The sequence below is a fragment of the Clupea harengus genome, chromosome 16 (assembly GCF_900700415.2).
Source record: "Clupea harengus chromosome 16, Ch_v2.0.2, whole genome shotgun sequence".
Lineage (NCBI taxonomy): Eukaryota > Metazoa > Chordata > Actinopteri > Clupeiformes > Clupeidae > Clupea > Clupea harengus.
The window spans coordinates 11957980-11984639 of record NC_045167.1 but is presented as its reverse complement, the minus strand read 5'-3'; the positions used below and the strand labels follow the sequence as shown (position 1 = coordinate 11984639).

Here is a 26660-nt window from a genome sequence, read left to right as displayed (position 1 = left end):
ACACACACACACACACACACACACACACACACACACACACAGAGAAATATAGCATATACGAACACACATCTCCACAACACATATGCCATGACACACTGACATGTCATGACACACTTACATAAAGACCAACTTACACACACACACACTTGTAAACACATCAACCCCGTACAGCTGAGGTGAACCCACGTCTGCTGAGTCATAAAGTGTTGCTTGTTGGTTGGGGGGCACCCCGGTGATCCATTCAGAGCCTTTTCTGCCTTACTTACAGTGTCAACTGACATTCCCCATTACCTCAGTGTTATGCAACTTGACTTCCAGACCGCAAAATTCAGGGACGCCCATTCAGAGTAGCAATCAACAAATCAGAGGGCTCCTGTTGGTATGAAGTGATAGATATCCTGCGATTAAAAACATAACTGGTTTGTGAGCTGTATCCCAAACCTTTTAGTGCACATACAGGATGATTTAGGAGTAATCTCTAAAGGACTTGGCCACTCTCCACACTCTTGGACTTTTCTATAAGAAAAGCACTGGACAAATGGTTTCATCCCAGTAATACAAGACACTGCAAATTTATCTGCCATACTTGTATTGTGAAGCTTGTTTACCCTGTTTTTTGTACAATAAAACCACTCCTGTATATATGCTGTAGTGATTGACATTGAGGACATCATTTGGATTAATCTGCTGCCTGTGTGTGTGTGTGAGAGAGTGAGAGAAATCCCCCAAAAATGTAACAGTGTTCAGTGAAGATCATGATACCGATGTCTGTTATCTTGCAGAGTAATCTGGTGAATAGTACTGTTGCTGTTCATAATCTTGCTGGTTTTACTGTTGATGATTGTACTGCTGCTGTTGGTAATCTTGCTGATTGTACTGCTGCTGTTGGTAATCTTGTTGATTGTACTGCTGCTGTTGGTAATCTTGCTGATTGTACTGCTGCTGTTGGTAATCCTTCTGATTGTACAGCTGCTGTTGGTAATCTTGCTAAAAGTACTGATGTTGTTTGTAATCTTGCTGATTGTACTGCTGCTGTTGGTAATCTTGCTAAAAGTACTGATGTTGTTGGTAATCTTGCTGATTATACTGCTGTTGTTGGTTATTTTGCTGATTGTACTGCTGCTGTTGGTAATCTTGCTGTTGGTAATCTTGGTCATCATAATCTGGATTGCCATCCTGGTACACAGTCTCAGTCTGAGGGTCCACCTCCATGGAGCCAATCAGGTTTGTGGAATCCTTCTGCCTCATTTTACGACCAATGTTTTGGTATATGAACACTACAAAGGTAAACTGCAGGACCTGTCAGTGTGTGTGTATGTGTAAGAGAAAGAGATGGACAGTTAGAATTTGAATCTCTGTTTCGTCTACAGGATAACAACCTCTAACCAATGAAAGTGACATTGTGCAGTACAGATTTGATATTTACCTGTACGATAAGCAGTCCAACATCCATGCCAATGATCACAGCTATATTCTCTTCCAGCCAGCTAGTGAGACGGGCCTGGCATCCCTTTTTCAGGGAGGGAACGCATGAAGAATGCAAATATAATTTACGTATATGCATTTCAGTGAAAGCCCAAACATCAACCAGCCCTTCCTAAGTATAACGAAATCATGCCATGATGGGAAAACATTTTGAAAAAATACAAAGCAATATTAGTACTACTACTATTAAGTTATAACAACAACAATAATAACACGCTTAAAGGTGAAGCTACTCGTCACATGATACAATCGGTGTGATTACCAAAATGTATTTCCTTAAGTCTAGGATTCTTGGTTGTTAAAACCGCTGCAGATATAATATATGATTTGTATATGCTTACCCCTGTATAAGTATCATTGCCCATCCCGAATCGGTGTATCTCAGTTCCATTCACGGTCAGGTATGGGGGACAGGGCATGCTTCTGTTGAAGCACGAACAGGGGTAGACGTCATCCCTGCTAAGGGATTGAATGTACGCATTCTGCCCCCAGTCAGCTGAGTTCTGTCTGCCACAACATTTTTCCTTGAATAGGAAACACGTCTTTGGTCAGGCATAAAAACAAAACGACAGCAACAAGTATAAACTAACATATGTAGCTTGGCAATACATGGGCCTACTGTTAGACTGGTTGTATTTGGCACCAGTTTCACCTTAAGAAGTGCTAGAGGAGCCTTTTTACTGCTGGTAATATTGGTAGTTTTGAGTTTAACAATCTGATGAGAAAATACATGTCATCTTAAGGTGAGCTGCACAAGGAAATACATTAACAAAGACATACCACCGTTTATCTTTTATGTAGGATAACTTCCACTAATTTAAAATCTGTTTTAACAGATTTAATAGCAGTGTACAATGTTCATAATCACAGCCACTTATGGCTTGCCAAACGCACACATTTTGTTGAGCCTAATAATTAAACCCCGAGCACACTCTCAGCCCTAGGCACTGTGATGTGTAAAGACTTGCTTTAACCTTTTGATAAACACTAACTGCCTACATCACTGCATGGCTGAGGAAATGGTAAAGAAATGGAGCTCACACTGATGTTGTGTTTTTGATAATAATGGTTGTAGTAATAATAATAATAATAATACAGAGCTCACACCGTCCTGCAGTTCAAGTGCTTGATATTGTCACTAAATAACATTTTGACTACGAACTTTAATTTAATCCTGTAAACACTTCTCGCTCAGTATTCGTTCGTGCAATTGGCTGTCAACGGTCGATGCTGCTGATTGGCGGCTCACTAGCATGTCCCGCCTCCTGCCAGTGGCATGTACTTCCTGATGCCACATGCCAGTTTAAGATTTAACCGAAATTGGGTACTTTACTCCATTTGACTGGCGATCGCCTGCCTTTTAAACAATTGGTTTTTGTATTTTTTTTTATTTATGCGAAGTTATACGGCTCAATACTCAACTGACTTGTTAACCGAACTTTTACGAAGTCATACGACTAAACACACAAGTGATTGGCTGTTCAGGTCAGATGACAAGTTTTAACCAACCAGAGACCGAAGTAAAGTTCCAACTTCCGGTTTCAATACGGATCCCAGCGGAAATACGTTATCTCTACCTACACCCTCTAAATTTTTTTCACAAAACAGGGCTCTCAATGCATTCTCTATGGCTTCCGGGAGGGCTCGCCCCTCCATGCTTTCGTCATACGTAATAGGACGTATAAGCGTATAAGAACGTCATACGGCTTCGGTCAAGGCATATTCTGTCAAGAATACGTTCAGTGCAACAGTTTGATTCGCTCTTTGAAAGAAACTCCTTTTAGTCGGCGTAGTAATGAAGATAAATTGACAACAAAACAACTAGGATTTCCTAGACCAAATTAATCCATTCAACAGGTTTTCTACAAAGGGGGAGAAATCCTGCATCCAAGAATTGGTACGAAAGAAAATCGTGGATAGCAGGCTGTGAAGTGGCTAACGCGGTCTCTTTCTATATACCACTGTCACTTTTCATAGGTTTCACAGTGTGACTGTTCGCTTCTTGCACTAAAACTGAGTTATTTTCTATGTGATGACTTATTTTGCTTTTGTAAGCCAATACTTTCAAGATCAGTCAATAAATATTGTTGGTTTTGACTTAAATGTTGCCCCCTTCTTTATGTTATTACTGGACATATCATGTGTCCTGTTAAGCTATGTTACACATCATACAACATTTGAGACATGTGAATAATGAAAAAGTGGGATCATTTATTTTGAAGCCACATCATTTTAGCTTATGAGGGTTCCTGGATGCAACTTTTTTCCATAGCTTTCCACCTGTAACTAGCTACTCTTATGTAGCTAGAGGGTAAATCTTTCTGTTGTGTGCTGCCATCTATTGACAAAAAGGTATTACTGTATGAGTTAATCAGCTAACAACAAATTGAAACAATTGTTTTGCTTAATGTACCTACTGAATGGGTTGCCTTAATCATTATCAAAAAATTGGCCCCCCTGAGAATTTTTTCAGGAGCCGCCACTGTCCTGTTTGTTGCTGGAGTAGTAAGCAAAGAATTTGCACTTGTGTCTTGGACTGTGTGTTTGGGTCCTACCTAAGATGCAGCATTATAGATACCATGTCGTTGGTACTCTTGCAGAATCACTGAGGTGGGAGGGCAAAACGGCTAAAAACACCTGAAAAGTGATTCTGCCTATATTGTTGAAAGGGGCTGCTCCACAGCCATGATGTTTGGAGTCTGTTCAATACTTTTACAAGCTTCGTGAAGAGTAGCCTACCTGAGAGGATTGTACTGGTATGAGTGCACAGCACCATGGAAACAAACATAAACTCTGGATAGTTGGTATCGAAAGTCTATGAAGATCTGTACATAGAAATCACTCATTAGGTGAGCTTTTTTCCTTACAGATTTTACTTTGTGGACTTATTAGCCTTAACTGTCTGCACCAACTACTTTATGCCACTGATCAGGTGTTGAGTGTAAGGCTCCAAGTTTCAGGCCGATAACCTTTGGATCTTAAAACATATATGGACCCCTCCTGACACTCTTATCTCCTTTATATTTGTTTCTTTCCCTTTGATTTTTCAACACAAGGGTTCAACTAAGGGCAGGAAAACAGAATTAAGGGTGTAGCCCCATAATGCAAGAATTTGTATGTTTTTGCTATGGAGCTCCCCCTAAAGTTGCGGAGTGTAGTTCACTTTTACACCACTGTCGTAAATACAACTCGCGCTTTGAGACCCTCTTATGGACATGGGTATTTGTTGACAAGCTGAAGGATATGAAACCGGCAAAGAAAACACCGTAAGCCAAAGAAGCATGTTGACTCACAAGGTAGAGGAATATTACAAGATTTTACACAAATAGACTGCATGTATTTATTGTGACCTCTGCAGTGAAGGTCATTTTAGTTTTGCTGTGGGTCTGTGTGTGTGTCTTATAAGATGTTGTCAGCAACATGATAAAGGTACATACTGTGCATGATCTACATTGGACCGTGTAATTTATTACAAGCTTGCAGAGTTGGGTTTTCAAGGTTGCAAGGGTTTATTTGGCTTGAGTTGAGATTGATGAAGAGGCGTTAGATTAATTTATTTGGATGCTAGCCTGAGATGGGACTAGGGTCAATGACTTTGGACATTTGGAGAAACTACAAATCTCTGTGAGACAGGGAGGACACTGATAAGGTTACAGCCTATGTTGCATTATTTCATAAATAACATTGGCAGGGATGTTATGATAAACTAGCAAGTCAACAACTTTCCTAACAGCCAAACATCAAGCAAGCACAATTCAAGACAGCTTATAAGTTATTACTGACTAGTCCAACAGAAAGGAGGCCAGCTCGGCATTCTTTTGTCTCTTTTAACTCGTGCCAATGAGTTTCAGCCTATCCAAGACTGACTTTTATTCGTTCTCTTACTCTGTTACTCTCTTTTTCTCTTCCTCACTTCCTCTGGCAACGTCTTCCTGTGTATCTTCGTCACCCTATATCAGGGGTACTCAATTAGAAACCCAAAAGGTCCACTCGCCAAATTTCCATTCAGTCCAATGTCCCGAACAGTGACGGTCAAAATCCAAAAACATAACTCCAACAAAAACGTTTGAACTATGCACAAAACTTGGTTTAAACCTATGTGGTTTAAACTTGGGCATAAAAGGTGTGAAGGTCAGGCGGAGGCACTGATGTAAGTGTTCATTAGTGAGTGTGCTCCTGTATTTGTTTTTCACCATATTCATGGTTGAAAAGGCAGACTCTCAACAGTATGTTGAGGTATGCACGCTCTTGTTGTGTGGCTGATCTAACTATTACACTGCATGTTGCTTGGTATGATTGCAGATGGTTTATTTTTCTCCCCCTTACCTCAGAGTTCTGCGGGTATTTTTGTTCGAAGTGTGCATGCTTTGTTTCATAGTGACGTTTCACGTTGCCACTTTTGACAAGGGCAACCGTCTCAGGCCGTCAGATTAAACACATCGGTTTTGTGCTCCCCACAGGCAGCACAAATGCATACTTGTCAGTCCACTCTGTCTTAAAGTCGCGATTTTTGGAATGTTTTTTTGTCAGGTTTAAAGCACGCCATGATTTTCGTTTGCTGAGAAAAAGATACCGTTCACAAATCTATCTGCCCGCGTTGTTGCCATTGACACACACAACCTGCGTGACCCACAGAGCTCGCGGCCAACATTCAGTGAGTGAGTTGTCATAGTGATGTGGTTATTACCGCTCCTAATTGGACCTCTGGATTGGACACGGAAGATAGAAACCACATTGGAAAAAATATATATAGCGCGAAATCACGCACCAATGAAAACTTCGGTCCAAATTTAATTGCGTCTGGGTCCGGATCCGGATCCGGACCGTGGTCCGCCTATTGAGTACCCCTGCCCTATATGATGTCCATACAGAAAACATCCACACGTACTTGGGAAAAGTCCCACTAAGACGATCTTAAAAATCTACATGCACAAATTCAGGGTTTTGCGCATGAGAAATATTGTTGGAAATGCCAGGGTCAGGTGTTGAAAGAGAAAAATCAGAGCCTAAACTGCGAAACTGCGTCGCTGTGTTGCAGGGTTCCCTATGGCTGCACTTAAAGAATCAGTAACTTATTTTGTGATTTCACAGGGACAGGATGATTGTGACCAGGATGATGTTGTGTTCCTAACCTATAGTGGGGGAGATGCTAGCTCAACAGATAGCCAAGATAGCCTGGAGCCACCGACCCTGGTAGCCCCTGCAAAGGACTCAACCTAGAGAACGTAGTAGTCCCGTACAAACTCGACAGATGACAGGCAGCGACCAACTCTGTGTAAAGATAGCAGTGCTAATAACAATGACTGACTCCGACAATTAAGCTACCATCATCAGCCGCCTTCTTGCATGCGGTGAATGCTCTAAGCCCTCGGTTCCCAAACTGGGGTACGTGTACCCCCAGGGGTACGCGAAGTGGTTCAGGGGGTACGCGGGGAGAAAATTTCCGCGATAACGGAAAATGGACGGAATTCCCGGAATGTACCCTTTGAAACAGAATTGCAACTTTCAGACGGAAACATAATTTTGTTCATCAAAATCGCCCAAATTCCCCTGTATTTTGCCCTGCAACGCTGTATTTCTTTCTAATAAACACAACAACGCTCGCAACGATGAACAAGCATTAATTAAAAAACAAAACCACTGAGAAAATGTCACGTATGTGCTGAACTCCGCTTCGGCCACGCCCCCCTGTTCAACGGTTGACACACACACCTCCGCTACAGCCTGTAAAATTAATTCGCTCATCTTCCCAATCGCCTGCAAATAATGTTTTGTATAAGTCTTCTGTTTAGTTGATGGCTGGCAAACAACAACCTTAAAAGGTTTGGGTCACTTGTGGCACATAATATTCACTCACCCATTTTAAGCCATCAATCTACCTCAGGGTGGACAAAATGAGCCGAAACGGAATTAAACGGGGGGGGGGGTACGTAGCTGGAGATTGAATGTCTGAAGGGGTACGGGACTGTAAAAAGTTTGGGAACCACTGCTCTAAGCATAAGGAAGTCGTATAGGCATGCTGCCAAAAAAGGGCCCATTCCAGCCATTTTAGGATAAGCTAATGATGCAGACGACTGGATAACCTAGAGCCGAGGGATGTGTGGCAGAGCACTCTCCTCACCATCCCTGATGAATAGACATGGGCTGGCGGAAAAACTGGAGGATATTTTTGACCATCTGAAAGCAGCTCTCTTAGAGTTGAGAGGACCAAGACGTGCTGAGTGACACAAAGGTGAAGGCCACAAGGTGAAGCTGAAACGCAGCAGCCGAGCCGAGGAGCCCCCAATAACGGCCGAATCAAAGGCACTTCTGACCAGAGATTGGTTAGATGGTTAACAGACATACAGGCACGAGGCATCACTGTGGAACACACTCAACTTCTTCCATATCTGCTTGGGGAGGTAGAGGGCCACCCGCACACACGTGAACCAGGGCTACCCGCACACACGTGAACCAGGGCTACCCACACACACTTGAACCAGGGTCACATGTGAACCTGCACTGGAGGCTCTTAGCCCCATATATCAGATCTGCGCCTGCTCAAGTCATCTAGGCCTAAAGGCAGGGGCGGCGCCAGGGGGGGGCTAGGGGGTGCTCTAGCTCCCCCTGGATTAGCCATAGCACCCCCATAGCACCCCCAAGAAAATAATGGTTTATTTATAATTGTTATTTAATTTCATTCTGCGTTATTTATTGTGTGATAATAATATTTAACTCACAAAAGAAAATAATAACAGATTGAAATGAACAGATTGTTTTAGACACAGACAATCATTCTGTCATAACCTTTGACCCAACTTTCACGTTGCACGCTTGAATGTTGACGTTACCGGACGGTTGAAGAAGAAAGCGAGCTAGTGCGTGGTAGTTTCAAGTTAACATCAACAATGCATCGGTTTTTGCTACCTAAATGTCCACATTTGGAAGAGCGATTAAGAAACGAGAGTGACGTAGAAGAAGAAGAAATGCCAGGGGTATCTGGTGTGGATTTTTAAGGAGAGGAACGTTGTGGTCAAGGAGGTCAACCCTCCACCACTACTGAGGGTGCTAACCATGGTGCTAGCAGCATCAGTGACATTAGCATGAACGCTCAGGATGGTCGGAGAAGACCAAAACTCCAGAAATTTCCACCTTGCATGTTTGGAGTCCAACAAAGGAGTTTTTGTAAAAGCTGGTTGGGACAGTTTGCGTGGTTGGAGTACAATGCAACTAAGGTATTGTTAGCTGTGTAACATTAATGAAAGCTGTCTGATTTGTTGCATGCATTGATTGCCCTGTGTCGCTGAAGACTCGTTTCGGTTGATTAGCAACGAAGATGCCCTTTTTTGCCAAAGATTTTAACTTTTTCCTTTTTTGGATTTTTTTGGAGACTCTTTAGCCTAAAACAAGCAGTCTGTCTGTGCACTAGTGTAGCCTGGGCACCAGGTTAGGACTAGGCTCCATTAGTCTCCCTCCATCGTTTGTGCGCTCTCTTCCCAGTGCCAATCACGTCACTAATTGGGGGGTGGAGTGGGCATCTGGTAGGCCACCTAAATGCCGTAGAGGTAGGCGTGTAGATATATATATAGACACCTGGGGTCCTTATGCCGGTATGTTATCACTCTGCTGCTGGCACTGGTGTGAGGAAGCAGTGATGTGGGTGCTGTCTCGAACTACAAAGGTATGTCAAAGCGGTTTTCCTTGATTCTGATTCACAAGCATGCTAAGAAATGTTTGTCTCAATAGTGTGTATGGGGAAGCAGACGCTGATTGAACCGCGGTGTACCAGTGTTTTGCGTGAGCATTTCCATGGACAAGCACCCGCTGGGTATTGTGGCTGTCGTTGGGTACCTGCTATAAACGTAGCGTTCCTTGCATCCGGTAACGTGAGCGGCAGACTGTTTAACTGCAACCAGCATTTGGAGTGTTGCTGTTGCTGTTCTCTACACGTATGATTGTGGTGGTGATTATTGTTTAACTAGATTTTGGTTTGTTTTTCCTCTAGCCTGTTGATCGTAACGAGTATTGTAGTGAGAGTGCAGTTATTGTACATCACAGGCTAGAGTGGTTTCATCATTCCTTTGTTTTGTCCCCCCTCCCTCTCGTGTAGCCAGCCTCGGTGGTGGTGGAGCCAGGGTAGCATACAGGGCCCTTCTGAGAAGGCAATCTCCCTAGTTCCCCCTCTTGCACTTAATGTATAGCTTAGACGTGTGACAGGAAGTTGCTGTGAAGCATGAAGTCTTAAGTCCTTAAATTAAGTTTATCAGAGTGACATTTAGTTGCAGTGTGTCTATAGACAGTGATCACGTGTGATTGGGACCCTAACCCTTCTAGTTGTGGTTCTCATTGTCTTCTCTGGCTCCTGTGCCGTTAGCTTGGCGATTCCCCACTGTATTCCCTTGTTATTTATTTTACTGTTGACCAACCAAACCAACACTTTAATACCATGTATTAATAAAAAAAGACTATTTTTATACTTTTCCAAGAACCTGTGTCTGTACGGATTATTGAGACAGAGTTCCCCTTGCTCTGGCCTTAGCACAGACAAACTGAGATCAAGGGGTGGCGTAGTCAGCTGTACACTAGGGGGCGCTACACTAGGTATACATAAGGTTCTATGTGATTACTGATAATTGTGAACTGAAATAATATATACCTTTTTAACGCATTTATGACTCCTTGACTGTTTTAGTTCATTCTATCTGCTATTCCAAGATTAATTTCACTCTATCTGACATGGTAGTGGTCACCTGTCGCCCAACTTTAACCCTCACTACCACAAGTGTTTTAAAGTAAGTTAGGTATTTGGGATTGCGGACTCTATAACATGCTGTATGCCTTTTGTCAGTGACCGTCGCAGATGTGCGCGTTAGTCGGAAGGAGCCTAGATAATGATAATAATAATACTATCGGTTTGTTTAGCGCTTTTCATGGACCCCAAAGACGCTTCAGAGAGCAAACATGTAAAGTTGTTGTAGTTGAGAACCACGTGACACATAGGCTATCATCTTCATTTCATAGCACCCTCACTAAAACGCCGAGCTCCCCCATAGCACCTGCAGAAAAAAATGCCTGGCGCCGCCACTGCCTAAAGGGATCTTATTGAAATCCTAGATCTCCATAGGTGGCTTGCATCTGAAAAACATTAATGATGTAAACAGGGAATGAATATACAGGCTGTAATGGCTTCTTTGCTAACTTTCCTTTCCTTTGCTACCTTTCCAAGTGTTCCTAAATTCTTCATACACTCAATTGGCGCAGTGGTAAAGGATCGGGTGCTCAAATGGGATCACATAACTGGGTGTATGACTCAGAGGGACTGAGACCTGGTTTCCCTGTCAGACCTTTTGTCAGGAAACATCAAGTTATGTTGTGTGTGTGCTTATGGGGGCGGCAGTGGTACAGGAGGTAAAGAAGTCGTTTAGTAATCAGAAGGTTGCTAGTTCGATTCCCTGTCGAAGTGTCCTTGAGCAAGGCACTGAACCCCTAATTGCTCCTGATGTGCAGTGTGCCATCAGTGTAAATGTAAAATGTGTATACATTGTAAGTCGCACATATGTAAGTCGCTTTGGATAAAAGCGTCTGCTAAATGACTAAATGTAAATGTAAATGTGTGTACCTATAACACTTTGCAACCTTTCTCCTATAAAGATACAAAGCTCATCAATGTCCAGTCGCTGCATGGATATGCCGATGCCATCCAGGTGTCACGGACACAGTGGTGCGTCCTGAGCTAAATTAACTCCTTACCCTATGGGGGTCTGACCTGCCTGACAAATCACAGTTTTTCTTAGAGGTAACCAAAGATTTCTCCATGGGGCAGGTCATTACTCTGGGAAGGGTTCCACTGGACCTGGATATTTCTCCCAGATGGGAGGATGCCTTCTCTGAGGAAGGCGTGCAAGCTCTAACCGACACAATAAGCCTTGTGCAACAGGTTATTCAACAACCAGGCCCAGGTGCAGGCGAATCTGGCCAGGAAAACAGCCAAGATCCTGTATGTCAGCCCAGTATGCTTTCACCTGGTGGGACTGGGTGTTCAGAGGGTGCACCATCGGCAGCGCCCTCATCTTCGCTTTCACTCTGGTTCAGACAGTTGTGTATAGAAGATGTCTTTAAGAACATTCCAGGCTTGCATTGTTCCACTAGGATTGACTTTAGGGTTGACTCTGAATGTGCTCTTTGGTGCTTGTAACTTTGGATTATTCATTTTAGATTATTTGAAGGTGAAACTGAATTAGTAATTTGCACCTGACAAATAAACTGTGATGCCCTCATCCACTGTTGCCTCTGCTGAAATGATTAAGACGAGAAGTATTGCAACACATGACTAGGATTAGTTCCAAACCAAAAAGCAGTAATAAAAGTCTTGAGGTGAACACCTGGGTTAGACACACTGCAAGTGAGCCAATGTAGAACTGTTACATTGTAATATACAGCAGTGTATTGCCTTCTAGCCTCTGCGCTGGACCGAATGGTTATACTGAGCTGGCAGAGCAGCCTGGCACTCAGTCCTTGAACCAGTTAGGACTAACATGCTGGTAAATGTAGCAATCCGTGGCAGTACTGCAGCCTCTGAGCTATTCTCAGGATTTAGTAACAGGTTTTATGCATGGAATACACCTAAATCTAGAAAATGGCCATGACACTATTTCTAGAAGAAACCCGTCACTAAAAAGTAAGAGAGGTATTCGTCATAACATGTTGTAGGTATCCAAGAGAAATGACCCTAGGTCAGCCTATCTAACGGGTAATATTTTTGCATTAAAAAAGCAGGGACCAAGGTTGAGTTCCTAAATTGAGTGGAGTCAGATTAATTAGGTTTACCAAGATTGGTTAAATATTATATATCATATTGTATATTATATTATATATTGGTTATATATTATATTATATATAAAATATGATATTTCAGCAAGGCACAGACGGACATGCAGAAACCTTCATCCACTCCCAGTTCCGCCATTGGTCTGGAAAGTGGTTTCTTACAGGAAGAATTGAACAAAATAGGTCTTAAGGTCGAATTATACTTCTGCGTCGTTCTCCGTCCTCGTTACGGATGGGCGGGCAGATGGATTCGGACATACTCTTTTTGATTTATACTTCTCCGAAGGCTGTGGGTGCTGAAAACAATTCACCGCCAGAACAGTATGTGGAGCAACGTTTTTTTGTCGAAGATGGGTTATTCCGTGATATCTTCCTTTGGGCAAGTGCAACGGGTGAAGTCACATGGGTCTTGGAGACACATAGCATTACATTGTAGAGAGTGTCTAATGCTATATATGCACTTGAAAAGGCAAATTTATCTCCATCATGGTAGGTATTATTTGTGGAAAAAATAGTAGCAATCTATAACAAAACGATATGCTTATCTTACATACAATATAGAAACTATTAAAAAACGATTCAATGAAATGAATGCGTTCTTATTTTTTGGGGTATTTTTGTCATATTCAGATTTGCAATGATGATTGCTGGGTAATATGCATGTTGTTGTCCAATGTCAAGTCTCTATTTGATCATGTGACAAGACAATAGATATAGCTAGTTTAGGCGCAACATCTGAACGTCAAGACAGACAAGCTGACTGAGCACAGTCAGAGGCACAGCACACCTGCAAGCCGAAACGATGCCTTTCAAACATGAAAGTGGTGATGCATGATTTGCTTTTTCAATGAACAGGATAGCCAGACCATTCAGCCTCTCCTGCTCCTCAGGTAGGTCTTAATGAGTTTCAATTTGGAAAAGGGTTGCTCGGCTGTCAGAAACAATAGCAGGGCAGACCACACAGAGTGATAATCCATAATCTCAGTAGGTTCTACACAAGTAATTATCCATAGTCTACTATTACTGGTGTAAAACACACTTCCTACTTCTGTGTGTGTTTTTAGATGAAAAAAGATAGAAAAAGATGAAAAAAGATATGGACAGATGGAAACAGAAGAAAGAACGAGTCACTGGTAGAGGATAGCTCTTTAGTGCCCCCACACTAATATGGCCATGGTGGAATAGCACAGGATAGACCTGCTACACTTGCATCCAATCAGCATCTGGAACAGTGCATTGCTTAGGACCAATCCACTTTATTTTACAGAGCCAGGACTGTGTACGAACAAATTGGAGCGCACACAGAGAACCACGAGAAGAAATGTGCTGAATTTGAGATAAAAAGTGTATTGGATAATAACTGAGGACTGTACCTTTTAATGATGGTTGTAGCACAGTGATGCTTTTAAGAAATGTAGACCAAATCTGTTCCACAGTGAGTCATATGATTTGGGTTTAAACACACTTAAAACCTTCAACAAAATGAGCCTCTTTCTGACCAAACCTCTGGTTTCTGTGGAACTCAGTACTTCAGAGGAACGAGGGCCTACCCCCCACCCTCCAAAAAAAACGGCACCATGTAAAGGCATACTGATAATGAACTAAACCATGCCACCCTATAGACCCTTCATGAGAAGGATTCAGAAGGATCTTATATACTGTGCAAGTGTAAAGGGTACAGGCTTAATACTTACAGAGCGTTGTACCTTGTCCAGCAATGTCCATGTGACTTGGTTATCAGTTTCATTTCCTCCATACTGCTCTATGGTCTTATCAACTTGGTTGACAAGAAACCGTTCAATCTATGAGAAAAAGAGAAATGGATGGGCACAGTATTTTATTCATATCACGATTATGTGGGTGTTCAAACAACACTTGAGGGACTTACTTTTTTTCTCTGCACCAAAAGGATGAACGTCATAAAAATCTGACCAAGTGCGATGGCGATAAGAAACCCCATGTACTGCAAAACAAAAATGTAAGGCCATGGGTTTTTTTCTCTGCATTAATACAGGATATTTAAAAGTCCTACACAGAGGTTTCTCAAATGTGCCCTTAGGATTATCAGCAGAATACAGTGTACAGAATACAAGCAAAATGTTGCATTGCACACAGAGAGAGAGAGAGAGAGACCTGTGAAGTAACTCTGTATGTTTCTTTTGAGGTCTTAGGGTAAGTAAAAACCACTTACAAACATAAGCAGACATTTGCTCTCCAGCTGACCCCCAGCACAGCCAAGAACTGACACCCCAACCACCATGAGTCCGATGATAGCGAGGCAAGCAGCAACCAGTCTCACGTCGCCATCTGCACGAGTAACCACAACACGTCATCAGGTCAACACCAGTTGCCACAACAACAACCGGAATGCTTTATGTAGCTAACACACACCACTAAAGTGCAGTAAAACTTTGATAAATGAAATATACCCAAACTTATGACTTCAATGAAGCTGTTTGTGTCAAATAAGATCCAGGCAGCACAGCCGAAGATACTAACTCCCAAAATCTGTCAAAATAATGTGGTAGTGAGTTTTTCTGTTCTAAAAAAAAATAAAAACATTGTAAGTGATTATGAGTTATTTTTAAACATACAGTTTTCAGTAAACAAAAACTGTAATGGTTTGCCTACCACAAAGAATGCATTGAAGAGCATAAAAAAGAATTTTTGAATTTGTATGATTTCCTCGACTTTCATCTTTGTGTCCAGAGAAGTCAACTGTATAAAGGGACAAAGTTCCAAGAACAATTTGTTTTGCCTCAATAGAAACCATTAGAGTACTTACAACAACACACTAGGTATCACTGGCTAGTAATCATACCAACACTCACAACTTCAACGTTCCTCAACAAACAACAAATGCCTCCAAAGTTTAACACAGAATCATTTTCAGAATAAGAGCATTTCAAATGTTCTGTTTCACCTGTGTTGACAATGCAGTAAACAATCCAGGGAAAGGCACTCTGAGTCTACCTTCTCTTCTTCTCTCCCCCACCTATGCACAACTCCTCCCCTATCTAGGTGATCTTTCCCGTTTGTACTGCAAATACTCTGAGTTGCTGTGCATCTCTTTCCCTTTCTCAGCTTTCAGATTAAAGGTTACTTCCTCATTGAACAGAAATGATTAACTACTCAAGCTGAAGCAAAGACCCATAAAACACAGAGAACAGTTTCCTTGTGTGCATGTGTACGTGTGTGTGAGTGTGTGTGTGTGTGTGTGTTTGTGCGTGCCTGTGTGTGCGTGTGTGTGTGTGTGTGTGTGTGTGCGTGCGTGCTTGTGTGCGTGCGTGCGTGTGTACATGTGTGTGCGTGTGTGTGTATGTGCGTGTGGGTGTGTGTGTGTGTGTGTGTGTGTGTGTGTGTGTGTGTGTGTGTGTGTGTGTGTGAGAGAGAGAGAGAGAGTGTGGTGTGCATGCATGTTGGGGGCATCAGTGTTTCATGTTATAATCAATTGGCTGTGAAACCCCTGAGCAGTTCTCAGACATATACTGTATATGTTATATTTCTTTTTTATGATAATGTCATCAATTAAAGTACTTAAATGACCACTTATGAAAGAACACTGAATGCCTGAATCCTTTCCATTTACAAAATGATGAACTTTTACAATGATGTGCGTCCAAAAAGGCAACAAAAGGTTTCCTTTTCACCCAAATCTTTATGAATGTATCCATTTGAGAATTATATATATATGGCCATGATTTCATTATCAATGTGTTTTTATAGTTTCCTGGACTCGTAGTTCAGAGCAAAACCTATCCCCGTCTTTCCTAGTGACTCATTCTAGTTTTACTCACTTCCACCACCTTGTGGTAATGAAGTAAAGAGAACACAAAAGGCTTGCCCCAATAACTACACTAGTCCTTTGTCATTTCCTAACCACTTTTTTATGTGTATTTATAAGGACTAAGGAGAGAGAATCGGACCCCCTTACCCTTTAACGTATTATGCGTTGGCGGATGTTACTGACGTTGCTGCTCCAAGGAATTGTGGGATGGCATTATCTCCTTTCTTTTTGTAAATGATGGACTAGTGCACCCTATGCTAAAAGGTGATAAAAAGGGAAGCGCTGAAGCAACTTTCCTTAGCATTTACAGAATTCGGTCAGCTCTTATTATGGCTGCCACTTGATACTTTTTGGTAATTTCACTCTGCTAGGAACCTTCCTAAGCAAAAAAAAACCCAGCATAGGCCTATGGCATCACTGCCACCTTGTCTCTCTTCAGTAAACAGCAGGGGTTTGGTCAATCCATAAGGCGCTGGCCTCAGTGTCACCCTCAACACCTCAGCATTTTACAGTAATGTTGCACATATTTTATTAGTTTATCAGTTATAAGTATAGCAGTTGTCCTGATGCAACTCTTAGCCTGGCTCTGCTTGCCTATTCAGTTTAGTGAATTTGGGTCTGGTTCTACCAGTTTAGCTAATTATGTCCCATGCTATGTGAATTTTACTTATATAATTATTGAAATCAATTTGCACATGATTTTTTCTTATACCAATACCATGAGCTCGTGCTAAGTGTTGACTACTGTATAGCCTAAAATAGATGTGTTGCATTAATACTCCTCTGATTAAAATGTTCACAGGTTTGCTGTAAATTTCTTCTTTCAATATTAGTAAAATGTGCAGGCAGTTTAAACCATAGCCCCTTTAAGCATTTCGATGATTTCACATTGACTACTTCTGTCTGTCTCAAATTTCGCTAGGTTGATTACTATAGTCTGGGAAACGGGGTTGCTTCGTTTGGTGGACGTCGTCAAATGGTTCCTTGCTCATTGAAACTGAACCCCGGGTGGATTTAAACTTTTATAGGATCAACCATGTCAACAGCCTTGGAAAGTTACATCAACCGTATCCTTCAATCTGTATATAATACATATGTACTGTCGAGACAACCGTGGCTATGATCTGATATCTTCCTTATTGATGTTAGTGTGACAATAGCTGCAGGTCTCTTGGTATGATGTTGTTAGCTAGCTAGCTAGCTAACGCGGCTAACCCACCTGGAGATGGTCCAACAGCTGAAATGAATACAAATCACCGGCTGTGATTAATTTAAAATATATGTTGCAGCTCCGAATTTTGTCTATAGACAGCAATGCTGGTGGTGTATTCATTATCTTGTAGTTTACCTGCCGGAACGGCTAATATTAGTAAACATGTCTGTTAAATGTAGCCCTGTGTGAACGATAAGCTAGCTAGCTAGCTAAATAACTACAACTTCACTACACGTTGGTGAGCGTTAGTAATGCTTCATTTCAGTGCTACCCTTCAGTGCTATGACCATCAATAGGATGGTAGGACACCAGGTTGTCATTGCACTTCTAGAAGTGCTTCATTTCAGTGCTACCCTCCTGTGTTTCATGTGTGGTGGGAGATAGGTGTTTGAACGTTAATTTGTACAAGCTACCTTAAATGTGTTTTGTGAGCTGTAAACTAAATTGTATTACTGTACTGTGATGAAATACATCAATGCTGGAGTAAAACTGGACAAAAAACGTATCAAATTCGCAAATTTCGTAAAATCGTAATTTTACCGGTAGCATTTTAAGGTATTTTACGCCATCTACTCTAAGAAATGTACCTTGTACTATCAACCTGGTAAGACCCATGCAGATGTAGTAATCCATTTAGGTCTAGGACTTATCTTATGAAAGGGGCGGCCCACCCCACCAGTTAGTGTGAGTCTCACTTTCATTTGCTGATCTGATCATTTACAGGAGTTCACAGAAGCAGTTGCAGGGGATGAAGTTACATATTAATGTTGACTTTCTGAATGACTGCTATAGTCCACTAACTGTTCCATGCAACTTTACTAGCTAAAGTTTGTTCTCCTTAACGCCTGTCATTCAAGGCACTGTGGCAATCATTACATCAGACGGGAGAATGATTGTGGTTGGTATATCTTCCATTAATTACTTTAATATTTTGTATGAAAGTGTTGCCTTGTGGTGGTGTTCTAGTAATTAAATGTATTATCAATGTCACCTGCAGGGCACGCTCAAGGGCTTCGATCAGACCATCAACCTGATCTTGGATGAGAGCCACGAGCGCGTGTTCAGCTCATCACAAGGAGTGGAGCAGGTGGTTCTTGGACTTTACATTGTCAGAGGAGACAATGTGTAAGTTACCCTTTTAAGCTAAAGTACAATGAATTGGCACACACACATTCCCACTTCATCTCCTTCTCCCCTCTCTCTGGTCGATTGCTTGTAAGCGCTGTGTGTTCCTGACCAAACAGCTTATAGGGTCAGACCAGACCATAGAACATACATCAGCCTATACTAGTCAGACAGAGGAAGGAACATCTATCCTAATCAGAAAGGAGGCCTAATCAGAAAGCAGGGCTCCAGAAATAGGATTATGAACCCTTGGTGTAGAATAATGTAGAGAAATAGAATAGAATAGAGCATATTTACGCTGCAGTGTTTTCACCAATAAGTTATCCTCAAGCAGAGGTGCAGACATTCTCCTCGTCCCTGTTCATAAAATATGACCATCAATAGGATGGTAGGACACCAGGTTGTCATCGCACTTTTAGAAGTGCATGCTGGGATATGGATAAATAGAAGAATTTGTATGTCTTGCTCTCCTGGTTGTACCCCATTGCAGCACATCTAGCCCATAGTATGCACTGGTTTGCAGCATTACTTGAAAGCTGTCAGTGTGCCACCCACTTTCCCAGCAATGTTTGAAGCTTTTGTTCACTTGGGTGCTTCCGCAGACTTACCACGTGCTGGAGGAAAAATCTCTGCCCTCAGCATATCTATCCCTGCTCCAAGGAAACTTGACAGAAATCAGTGTAATAATAATTAAATCATTAATTAAAGTGCAGAATCAGATGAGAATACCACTGTTGAGTTCAGTCAGACACAGACCAAGGAAAGATGGAAATCTTGCAGGGAGGGCAGGGGTTGAATGAGGATTGAGAACCAGTGTTTTTATAATACTTATTGTGAACATTAACCAAGAGTTTGAGTAGTGTCGTATAGTAATTAGTCAGTAATGCCACTGTGCAGTGCCTGTGGGTTGTAAAAGTGTGTTCGCTCTGGTGTGTTTTAGGGCTGTGATTGGAGAGATTGATGAAGAGACGGACTCTGCCCTGGACCTCAGCAACATCAGAGCTGAACCTCTCAACTCTGTAGTCCACTAATGACCTATCTACCACCACCTTCACCCCCACACACACAGCAGCGGTTGGGTGTTTTTTTTAATCAGTGTAGTAGGCACGTTACTGTGCTGTAAATAACCGGAATCTCCCCCAACGTTCTAAACCCATTACTACCTGTAGAATTTTGGGAACTCTGTTGTCTGTTGGGTCACCGTTGAAACCTCGCCACGGTGCTCTGAAGGTGTCTGGAAACCTCTGTTCTTTAGTAATGATAATAATGAGAGCTGTGTGTATGGAACTGAATCCCTGTCCTTTCTGTTGACATATCGGATCAAAGGATCTTTATTCAATATAGTGTTTTTTTTACTGTAAATGGAATAAAACGTGTTTAATATTTAACATTGGGTTTGTTTTATCGATATAGCTGTTCTGTTTATCGATAAGATAACAGATAGCATATGTACATATCTCCTTATATCTTAGAACTTGTGCTATTCCATGAATCAGGCAGAGGAATGTAATCATCCACACATCCAAAAATGTTACCAAAATATATGGGAAAACACCAGGCTGGAGGTTTTAGCATGTCTGAACTTCATGGGACAGAACAATGCATTAGAGTGGTAAATATAGCAGAAAAAAATACAATTAATGTTGAATCCATAAAGTTATTAAATTACCTCCAATACTACCAGGCAGTGTATAGGCTAGCAGTACATGACACACGAGGAGTTCTATGCGGAACAGTTTGTTATTGCAAGTTTAGTTTATTATTATAAGCTTAAATGTTAGTCAAACTGAATGTGAAGTAAAAACCAAATGGATAAGTACAGCTAAATAATAACTGAAATAAACAGGTAGAATTCCAATTTGAACAAATATACTTAAATGACCACAGAAACCTGATAAAACCTGACTGCATCAAATACCCAAACCTCATTGAATGAGATGAATAGATGAGAAGGGGAGAGATGGAGGAGAAATGCAGGGAGAGAGAGAGAGAAAGAGCGCCAGAAAGTATGCACTAAGAGAAGAGAGCCCGAATATTAGATATCTGGTTTTATTTTCAAACCCATTCTTTGCATCTTCCACAGACCAATAGCAACACCCTTTAGCTCAAGTAACCCAGTGATAGGTTGAGTTGAACATCGATCGAAGTGACAGCGAGGCTCATTAGTATGCAGAACTAAAGTAGTTAGCTTCTAGTCAAATACACAATCATGTGCAGATACTTTAGATTGCAATGAAAGCATGATCAGACTATCTCCCATATTGTAAGGATCAATTCAAGACTAAACATTGATGTGTTGTATTCATATTCATTATATTGTTTTTAGGAACTATAGTCATCTGAAGATCATTAAGTGCCTAAGGTGGCGCGGTATGCATACACAACGCAGGAACTGGCTTCTCCCTCCAAGGGGGTGAGACAGATTAAGCAGGGAGTGCTGTGGGAGCTCTTTGTGGAGATGGCTATTACAAACAATACAAGTATTTTGTTGCACCTTTTCATGCTCAAATATAAAGTTCCAGCCTGAGCCATTTTATTCAAAGGAGCAGTCATCTTTAGAAGCCATCTAACTGAAACCGTTCACTGATAAAGTGAACCAAGCAGTAACACATTCTATATGAATGTCCTCTCCCTGGTGGACACTTTTTGGAAAAGCACCCCAGATCAGCAATATAACTGACCAGTAGGGGGCACTATTTAGGAGAAGTCTCACAGGCACAAATCCTTAAAAGAGAGATGTAATTGGGGCTATGTGTCAACAAACATGGCAAAGATTCAAATCAAGGTGAACTTTGAGCTTATTTATTTCATCAATACATTTAAGACAACATGTTCTTTTCTTATACCCGCCTTTGACAACCACTTCAGAGAATGCCAAGGCACTTTCATCGCAACGTCTAGAAGATGTCTCTCTGCGTTACCATGGCAACTGGCTACGGGTTCCACTGTCCATTTGTGTGTTCACGTGTGAACATCCTTATGTGTCAGAGGAAGAGCTGTTCAAATGAATGGGGTTTGTGAACAGGAAAACATTTTGTAATATTTAAAAAAAAAAGTATAAAAACAGCGGTCTCGAATTATAGAGGCCTTGTTGTGTGCTTCTGTCCCACATCAATTCCATGGGGAAGGGTAAGGTGCTACATTTTAGGAGGCAGAATAAACTCGGCCACCCGGGGGCTGGCAAGGTAACTGTCAGCCTTGCCAACTAGCAAGGCAGCCTGCAGGTCAGAGTGTTGCTTTGCATTCGGTGCGGGCGAATCGTAGTGGATCCGGAGCCAAGGTTCTCCTGAAAAGCACAACCCAGTCGGTCACTGAATTCTCTTAACTTTGAGCCTTTCACAGACATCATAGAAGAACACATAGTTCTTCATACAGCCAAGCAGAGACCATTGTCCTTTCAGGTAATATAGGCATATGCGTTATGTATGTGTGTGTGCGTATATGTTTCTATCTTGTAGCTTGATTATTGTTCCTCAATAGAAAGTCACTTCGCATAAAACCGTAAATGTAAATATATATGTAATGTATGTATATCTGTATGGATGGATAGGTTGCCTAAGCTAGGCCGCTAACACCTTGGGCATCCCTATCTCTTCCCAAGCGTTCCCCCCCAAACACCAACACTGCATGGCCATCAAGGACACCCTGTGATGACTATAGTAGACACTCAAACAACACTGATTCAGTAGGACTTACCTTTTTTAACCTTCTGCCCCAGGATAACCAGAAGCTCGGCCCCCACACTGTGATTGATGGGTTCTCCAGCCTTTGTGCGCCCTGCCCCTAATGCATGGAGCACTTGAGCCAGTACCATGCCATCAATGTCGACAACGGTACCTGTCAATAAAAAAAAAATCCCAACACATTCATACCATTTTAACAAGAAACATTTGAATATTTTAATAAAAACAAATATATTTCTCACTGTGTGTATGTAGGAAGGGGTTATGTAAGTGAGAATGGGTGTAGGCATCGGAATCATTAACATGCTGAATTTAACCTCAGCTTTGTAGGGACAAAATTACCACCCTTACACGCCACAGTTCTCCCCTGCAGCGGCAGGCCTGCTTGTGTTGTGTGTGGGTGAGTGAAACCATGCATTACCATCACTCTGTGCTGTCAGCTCTGTCTTGTGTTCAGCTGGTTTCAGATGGAGGAAGTAGTCACACTGAGAGGAGCAGAGGGATCGGGCGATATCTGCGGACACCCCCTGGGCCTGTAGCATGGCCTCGAATTTCTGCAAGGCCGCCCCGTTATGAAGGACCTTGGCCAGTGCTTCCTGTCCTTGCTCCAAGGAGGCGGTGCGCCCACTCATCCATAGCAGGTACCCACCTGGCCGCACATGGTGACGACAGTGGGTAAGAACACACCAAATCTACTTTCTGTCATTTAGCAATCTGTCATTTATAGCAAACTTACTGGGAGCACAAAGTGTACCAACAACACCATCGGTTAAGGGTTTGATATTCAGGACGCATACATGCTGATATAATATAACTTTGGATTAAAGCTAAAGGTCTGTGGTAACACAAATTAAACAGTCCTACACCGAAAGGGAATAATGTGTGTCATGATCACAAGCTCTCTAAACTATGTAAAGGCCAGGGTCTGGCAGTATAAATGGGATTGTGGAGAGAACACTTACTAGAGGGGTTATATTTGTTTGGGTGCTGACAAAACACCAACAATTTAGGAAAAACAATCTCAACATGTTTTTTTCTGTGAAAAAATATTCATCATGGGTGCAGCCTACTGGGTCAAGTTCACTTATAAAAACAGAATCTTATCGCTAATGTCAAAGTCATTGCATAATTGGAAATGTTCACAAAGGTATTTTCAAGTGAATTTCAATCAATGCATTTCAACAGAAACAGTGAATTTAATTAGTCTTAGAGGGTATTTTCCTTGCGTTCGTCTGTGTTTGCTTTGCTATTGACCCCTACCCAAAGATTTGACCAGCTCTTCCAGGTCGTCAGGTCCCTGTCCCTTTAAGCACTCTAGTGCCTCACACACTTCCAAGGTGTTTCCCACCATTCGACCAATCGGTGCATCCATACGGCTAAGCACCGCCCCTGTTCGTATGCCCATGCCGTTGCCTACAGTTACCTGTAGAGAGAGGGGGATAAGATTCAGCTGGGAAATAAATACAAATCTATTTCATGTAGTTAGAAATATAGCATAGTCATGTAACAGTGTGTTGATTTGGTCTATATTTCTTTGAAACAATGCAGTTAATAGTATGTAATCCAAAGTGTAGTCACTTTAAAAACTTTGTGTTTCGAAACATTAAAGCCAGAAGATTCCTCACAGAAGTAATAAAGTGTAATAAAGATGATGGGGGGTTTTAATGGAGTTAGTGAAAGGAAAATGTGTGCAAAAAAAACAAGGAACAAGGAAACACACCATTGACTGTGCAAGACCACGGGCACTGTCCAAGTCCTTATACAGAGCTGCTTTGCCAAACTTCACGTCCAACACTAATGCATTCAGACCTTCTGCCCCCTTCTTAGATAGGATAGATCCTACATACCCACAGGCACACAGAGGAAGAAATTTACTTGAATTGCATAGACTATATAGAGACACAGATGGTTTGGTCTTTGAAAATGCACTAGTGTGCTCTGTAGTATACCTGTGATGAGTGGCAGACTGTCCACAGTGGATGTGGCGTCTCTGAGCGCATACATAACTCGGTCAGCAGGCACAAGAGTTTCAGTCTGACCCACAATGCAACAGCCAACATCCTCCAAGATCTGACGAATCTAAAACGGACACACCTGTCAGTCCCACCCATCAGTAATGGAGAGATTACATTTAAGAATACATATCAAGCAGTGGTCATGCTCAAAACTTTTTTGTGTATCCTGTTCAACCTGTACAGGGCTGGGTTTTACCTTCTCCACTGGCTGGGTGACTGTGAATCCAGGAATGGACTCCAGTTTATCTAGAGTTCCCCCAGTATGTGCAAGCCCTCGTCCGCTTATCATAGGCACCTACGGGACCATCAGCATGATTATCAGGGTCATTCATTAACAGTCATGTCATAGTCATTAGCAGTGTCAAAGAAAATAGGATCAAAACTCTAAATCATTCACACCACCCAAAAAACATAGGCTATCTATTTCATTGAATATTCATTTACATTAAGACATTATTATGCAATGATTATGTAATGATTTCTGCAGATTTCGACTGGACTGAAAGTCATGGGGAATCGCGAGGGGGATGTTTCCTTGTAATCTCCCACAGACACACCTGCTTGCAGTGGCCCTCTGGCACTTTGCCCATCTGATAGAGACACTCACTTTTATTCTGTTTACATTTGTTAAACTTGTACAGAATTTTGAATATTTAACCTTGTCCCTGCTGTGCTATATTTGGACATGAACAAATGCTAGAATGCAAAGTGATTGAAACTGAAAGTTATAAGCAATACAATCTGAGTAGTATCTTTGTTTCACATTCAAATTGAGATAGTGTACTATTTCCTTGGCAGCAAACCACATGCACACAGGTACTGAAATGAAATGTTTTATGTCAGTATGAGCAGGCGAAGTAAAGAAGAATATTTGTCTAAAAAATTATATCTGCTATGTTTGTCCATAGAAGTCTTGAACTGTTATTTATATTCCTGCAGCAGTTTGGACCGTCACAAACTCCAAAAGAGTGGTTTATCTCTCACCTTGACACCACAGGCCGCCAGTGCTGGCGCAAGAGACAGGCTGATCTTGTCACCAACACCACCGGTAGAGTGCTTATCAACCACAAGCCCATCCCAGGCCTTTGGCCATTGCAGAACTTCGCCAGAGTGCATCATCTCTTGAGTCAAGGCCACGGTCTCCTCGGCCACCATACCTTTCTGCCAAATCGCCATCAACATAGCGCCTGGAGATTCCAAGGAGACCCACACCCGTATTATAGCTTTGTTATCTACCATAAATCTACAATACTAATACATAGTTAATGTTTTTCTTTTATATGTACACTGACATCCAAAAATCCATTAATGAATCCATCTGGGCCGCTGTTCTGTATAAAATGCTAGCGTACCTACGCACCTATTTGACCCTCCTGGATGCTCCCAGACGTGATCCCGCGCATGAAAGCACCAATCTCCTGCTTGGAGAGCTGTCCACCATCCCGCTTGCGTCGTATCAACTCCGGAAAACTGGGACCGCACTCTACCTCCGAGGACGACATCACCTCCTAACGCGGATAACCCGGATAAAATGAATTACTCTTACAGGGCAAACATTGCAGATAATCTAACTAACTTTATCAATAACTTGTATATATTTTTTAAATTGTATCTACGATATATTTTAGAATGTTCAAAACTTACGAAACACTTGACTAAAATGATGGTAGAACAGTACACCTTGGCAGGAGATAAGTGGCTGTGATTTCAGGCTTCCAGAGTGCAAGGCACTTTCTCCAGGTTATCCTGTCAGGACACCAAATCAAAACGTATTATAGAGGTCAGCGCCCAATCACTGAACGCGCTAATTTACCGAACAAATACTTTCACATTCAATTTCCTGAAATGGCGCATCGGAAAAATTGCCAACTTCACTTTGGAAAATCAGCTGTCACTCGGCTATTAACAGACCAATACATTTCAAACATGGTGATAGTATTCAAAACTAGTTTTTCATTCTAACAAATATAATGAAACGGCATATGGTATTGCACCCGTGAGGCAAGCGTGAGTAGAGTTGTGTTCGGTTGTCTGGCGCTGACCTCTAGTAGATTTGAACAAATGCAATTTGGACTCTGTCCTGTACTATGAGAAAATTGTCTACCACCACACACGTCAGTCATTAACAAGACTCGCCTCCACGCGGGTATTAGGTGGACGCCTCCTTGGCTTTAAAAAGAATTAACATAAGTGGAATGTATGTCTATAGGCTATAGACTGCATCCTGGCATCACAACACCTGACAGTTGCAAATGCATTTTGTAGAGCTTGGGAGCGGGCCAGTACGCGACTACCAATGACGCTAAATTGAATGACGCAATTCATGCATTTTAGCAACAATTTATCTAATGTAATATGATAATAATGGCTCACATTTTTTTCTTTAATATGTACACTTTTTTTTTTCAATGCTTCTTACATCGTTATATTCATCCTGTTCTCCCCATCTTCATCCATCCATCAATTCATCCATCTTAGTCGCTGCTCTGTATTAAATGCTACCCTTACCCCCTCCCCCCCCATTAACTGTAGGCCTAATACCAGTG

General features: G+C 41.9%; 3 protein-coding genes across 5 annotated transcripts; 1 reads left to right on the top strand and 2 right to left on the bottom strand.

The window, feature by feature from the left end:
• Nucleotides 1-572: 572 nt before the first annotated feature.
• On the bottom strand, nucleotides 573-15321 carry si:ch73-139j3.4 (leukocyte antigen CD37). 2 transcript variants are annotated; one of them, XM_042710138.1, is made up of 9 exons: nucleotides 15215-15321; nucleotides 14923-15009; nucleotides 14721-14799; nucleotides 14483-14598; nucleotides 14180-14254; nucleotides 13986-14093; nucleotides 1827-2009; nucleotides 1427-1510; nucleotides 573-1299 (listed from the first exon to the last, which is right to left on the bottom strand). In XM_042710138.1, exons 2-9 carry the CDS (start codon nucleotides 14986-14988, stop codon nucleotides 1048-1050), a joined length of 963 nt encoding a protein of 320 aa, XP_042566072.1. In that variant the 5' UTR covers nucleotides 14989-15009; nucleotides 15215-15321; the 3' UTR covers nucleotides 573-1047. The 2 variants fall into 2 exon arrangements, with proteins under 2 accessions (XP_042566072.1, XP_031438483.1); XM_031582623.2 differs by lacking the exon at nucleotides 15215-15321 and adding an exon at nucleotides 15123-15180.
• A 1679-nt stretch (nucleotides 15322-17000) lies between these two features.
• Nucleotides 17001-19804, top strand: lsm8 (LSM8 homolog, U6 small nuclear RNA associated). The gene is made up of 4 exons (XM_012824441.2): nucleotides 17001-17145; nucleotides 18149-18189; nucleotides 18289-18416; nucleotides 19357-19804. The coding sequence occupies exons 1-4, from the start codon at nucleotides 17115-17117 to the stop codon at nucleotides 19445-19447; spliced, it is 291 nt and encodes a 96-aa protein (XP_012679895.1). The 5' UTR covers nucleotides 17001-17114; the 3' UTR covers nucleotides 19448-19804.
• Nucleotides 19805-21196: 1392 nt separating this feature from the next.
• On the bottom strand, nucleotides 21197-26370 carry LOC105897530 (thymidine phosphorylase). Of its 2 annotated transcripts, none has more exons than XM_031582622.2 (11): nucleotides 26109-26370; nucleotides 25795-25860; nucleotides 25475-25622; nucleotides 25099-25301; nucleotides 24311-24409; nucleotides 24049-24178; nucleotides 23820-23938; nucleotides 23360-23522; nucleotides 22521-22748; nucleotides 22113-22253; nucleotides 21197-21702 (listed from the first exon to the last, which is right to left on the bottom strand). In XM_031582622.2, the coding sequence occupies exons 3-11, from the start codon at nucleotides 25614-25616 to the stop codon at nucleotides 21554-21556; spliced, it is 1374 nt and encodes a 457-aa protein (XP_031438482.1). In that variant the 5' UTR covers nucleotides 25617-25622; nucleotides 25795-25860; nucleotides 26109-26370; the 3' UTR covers nucleotides 21197-21553. The 2 variants fall into 2 exon arrangements, with proteins under 2 accessions (XP_031438482.1, XP_012679916.1); XM_012824462.3 differs by having other exon boundaries at nucleotides 25759-25860; nucleotides 26109-26369.
• Nucleotides 26371-26660: the final 290 nt, after the last annotated feature.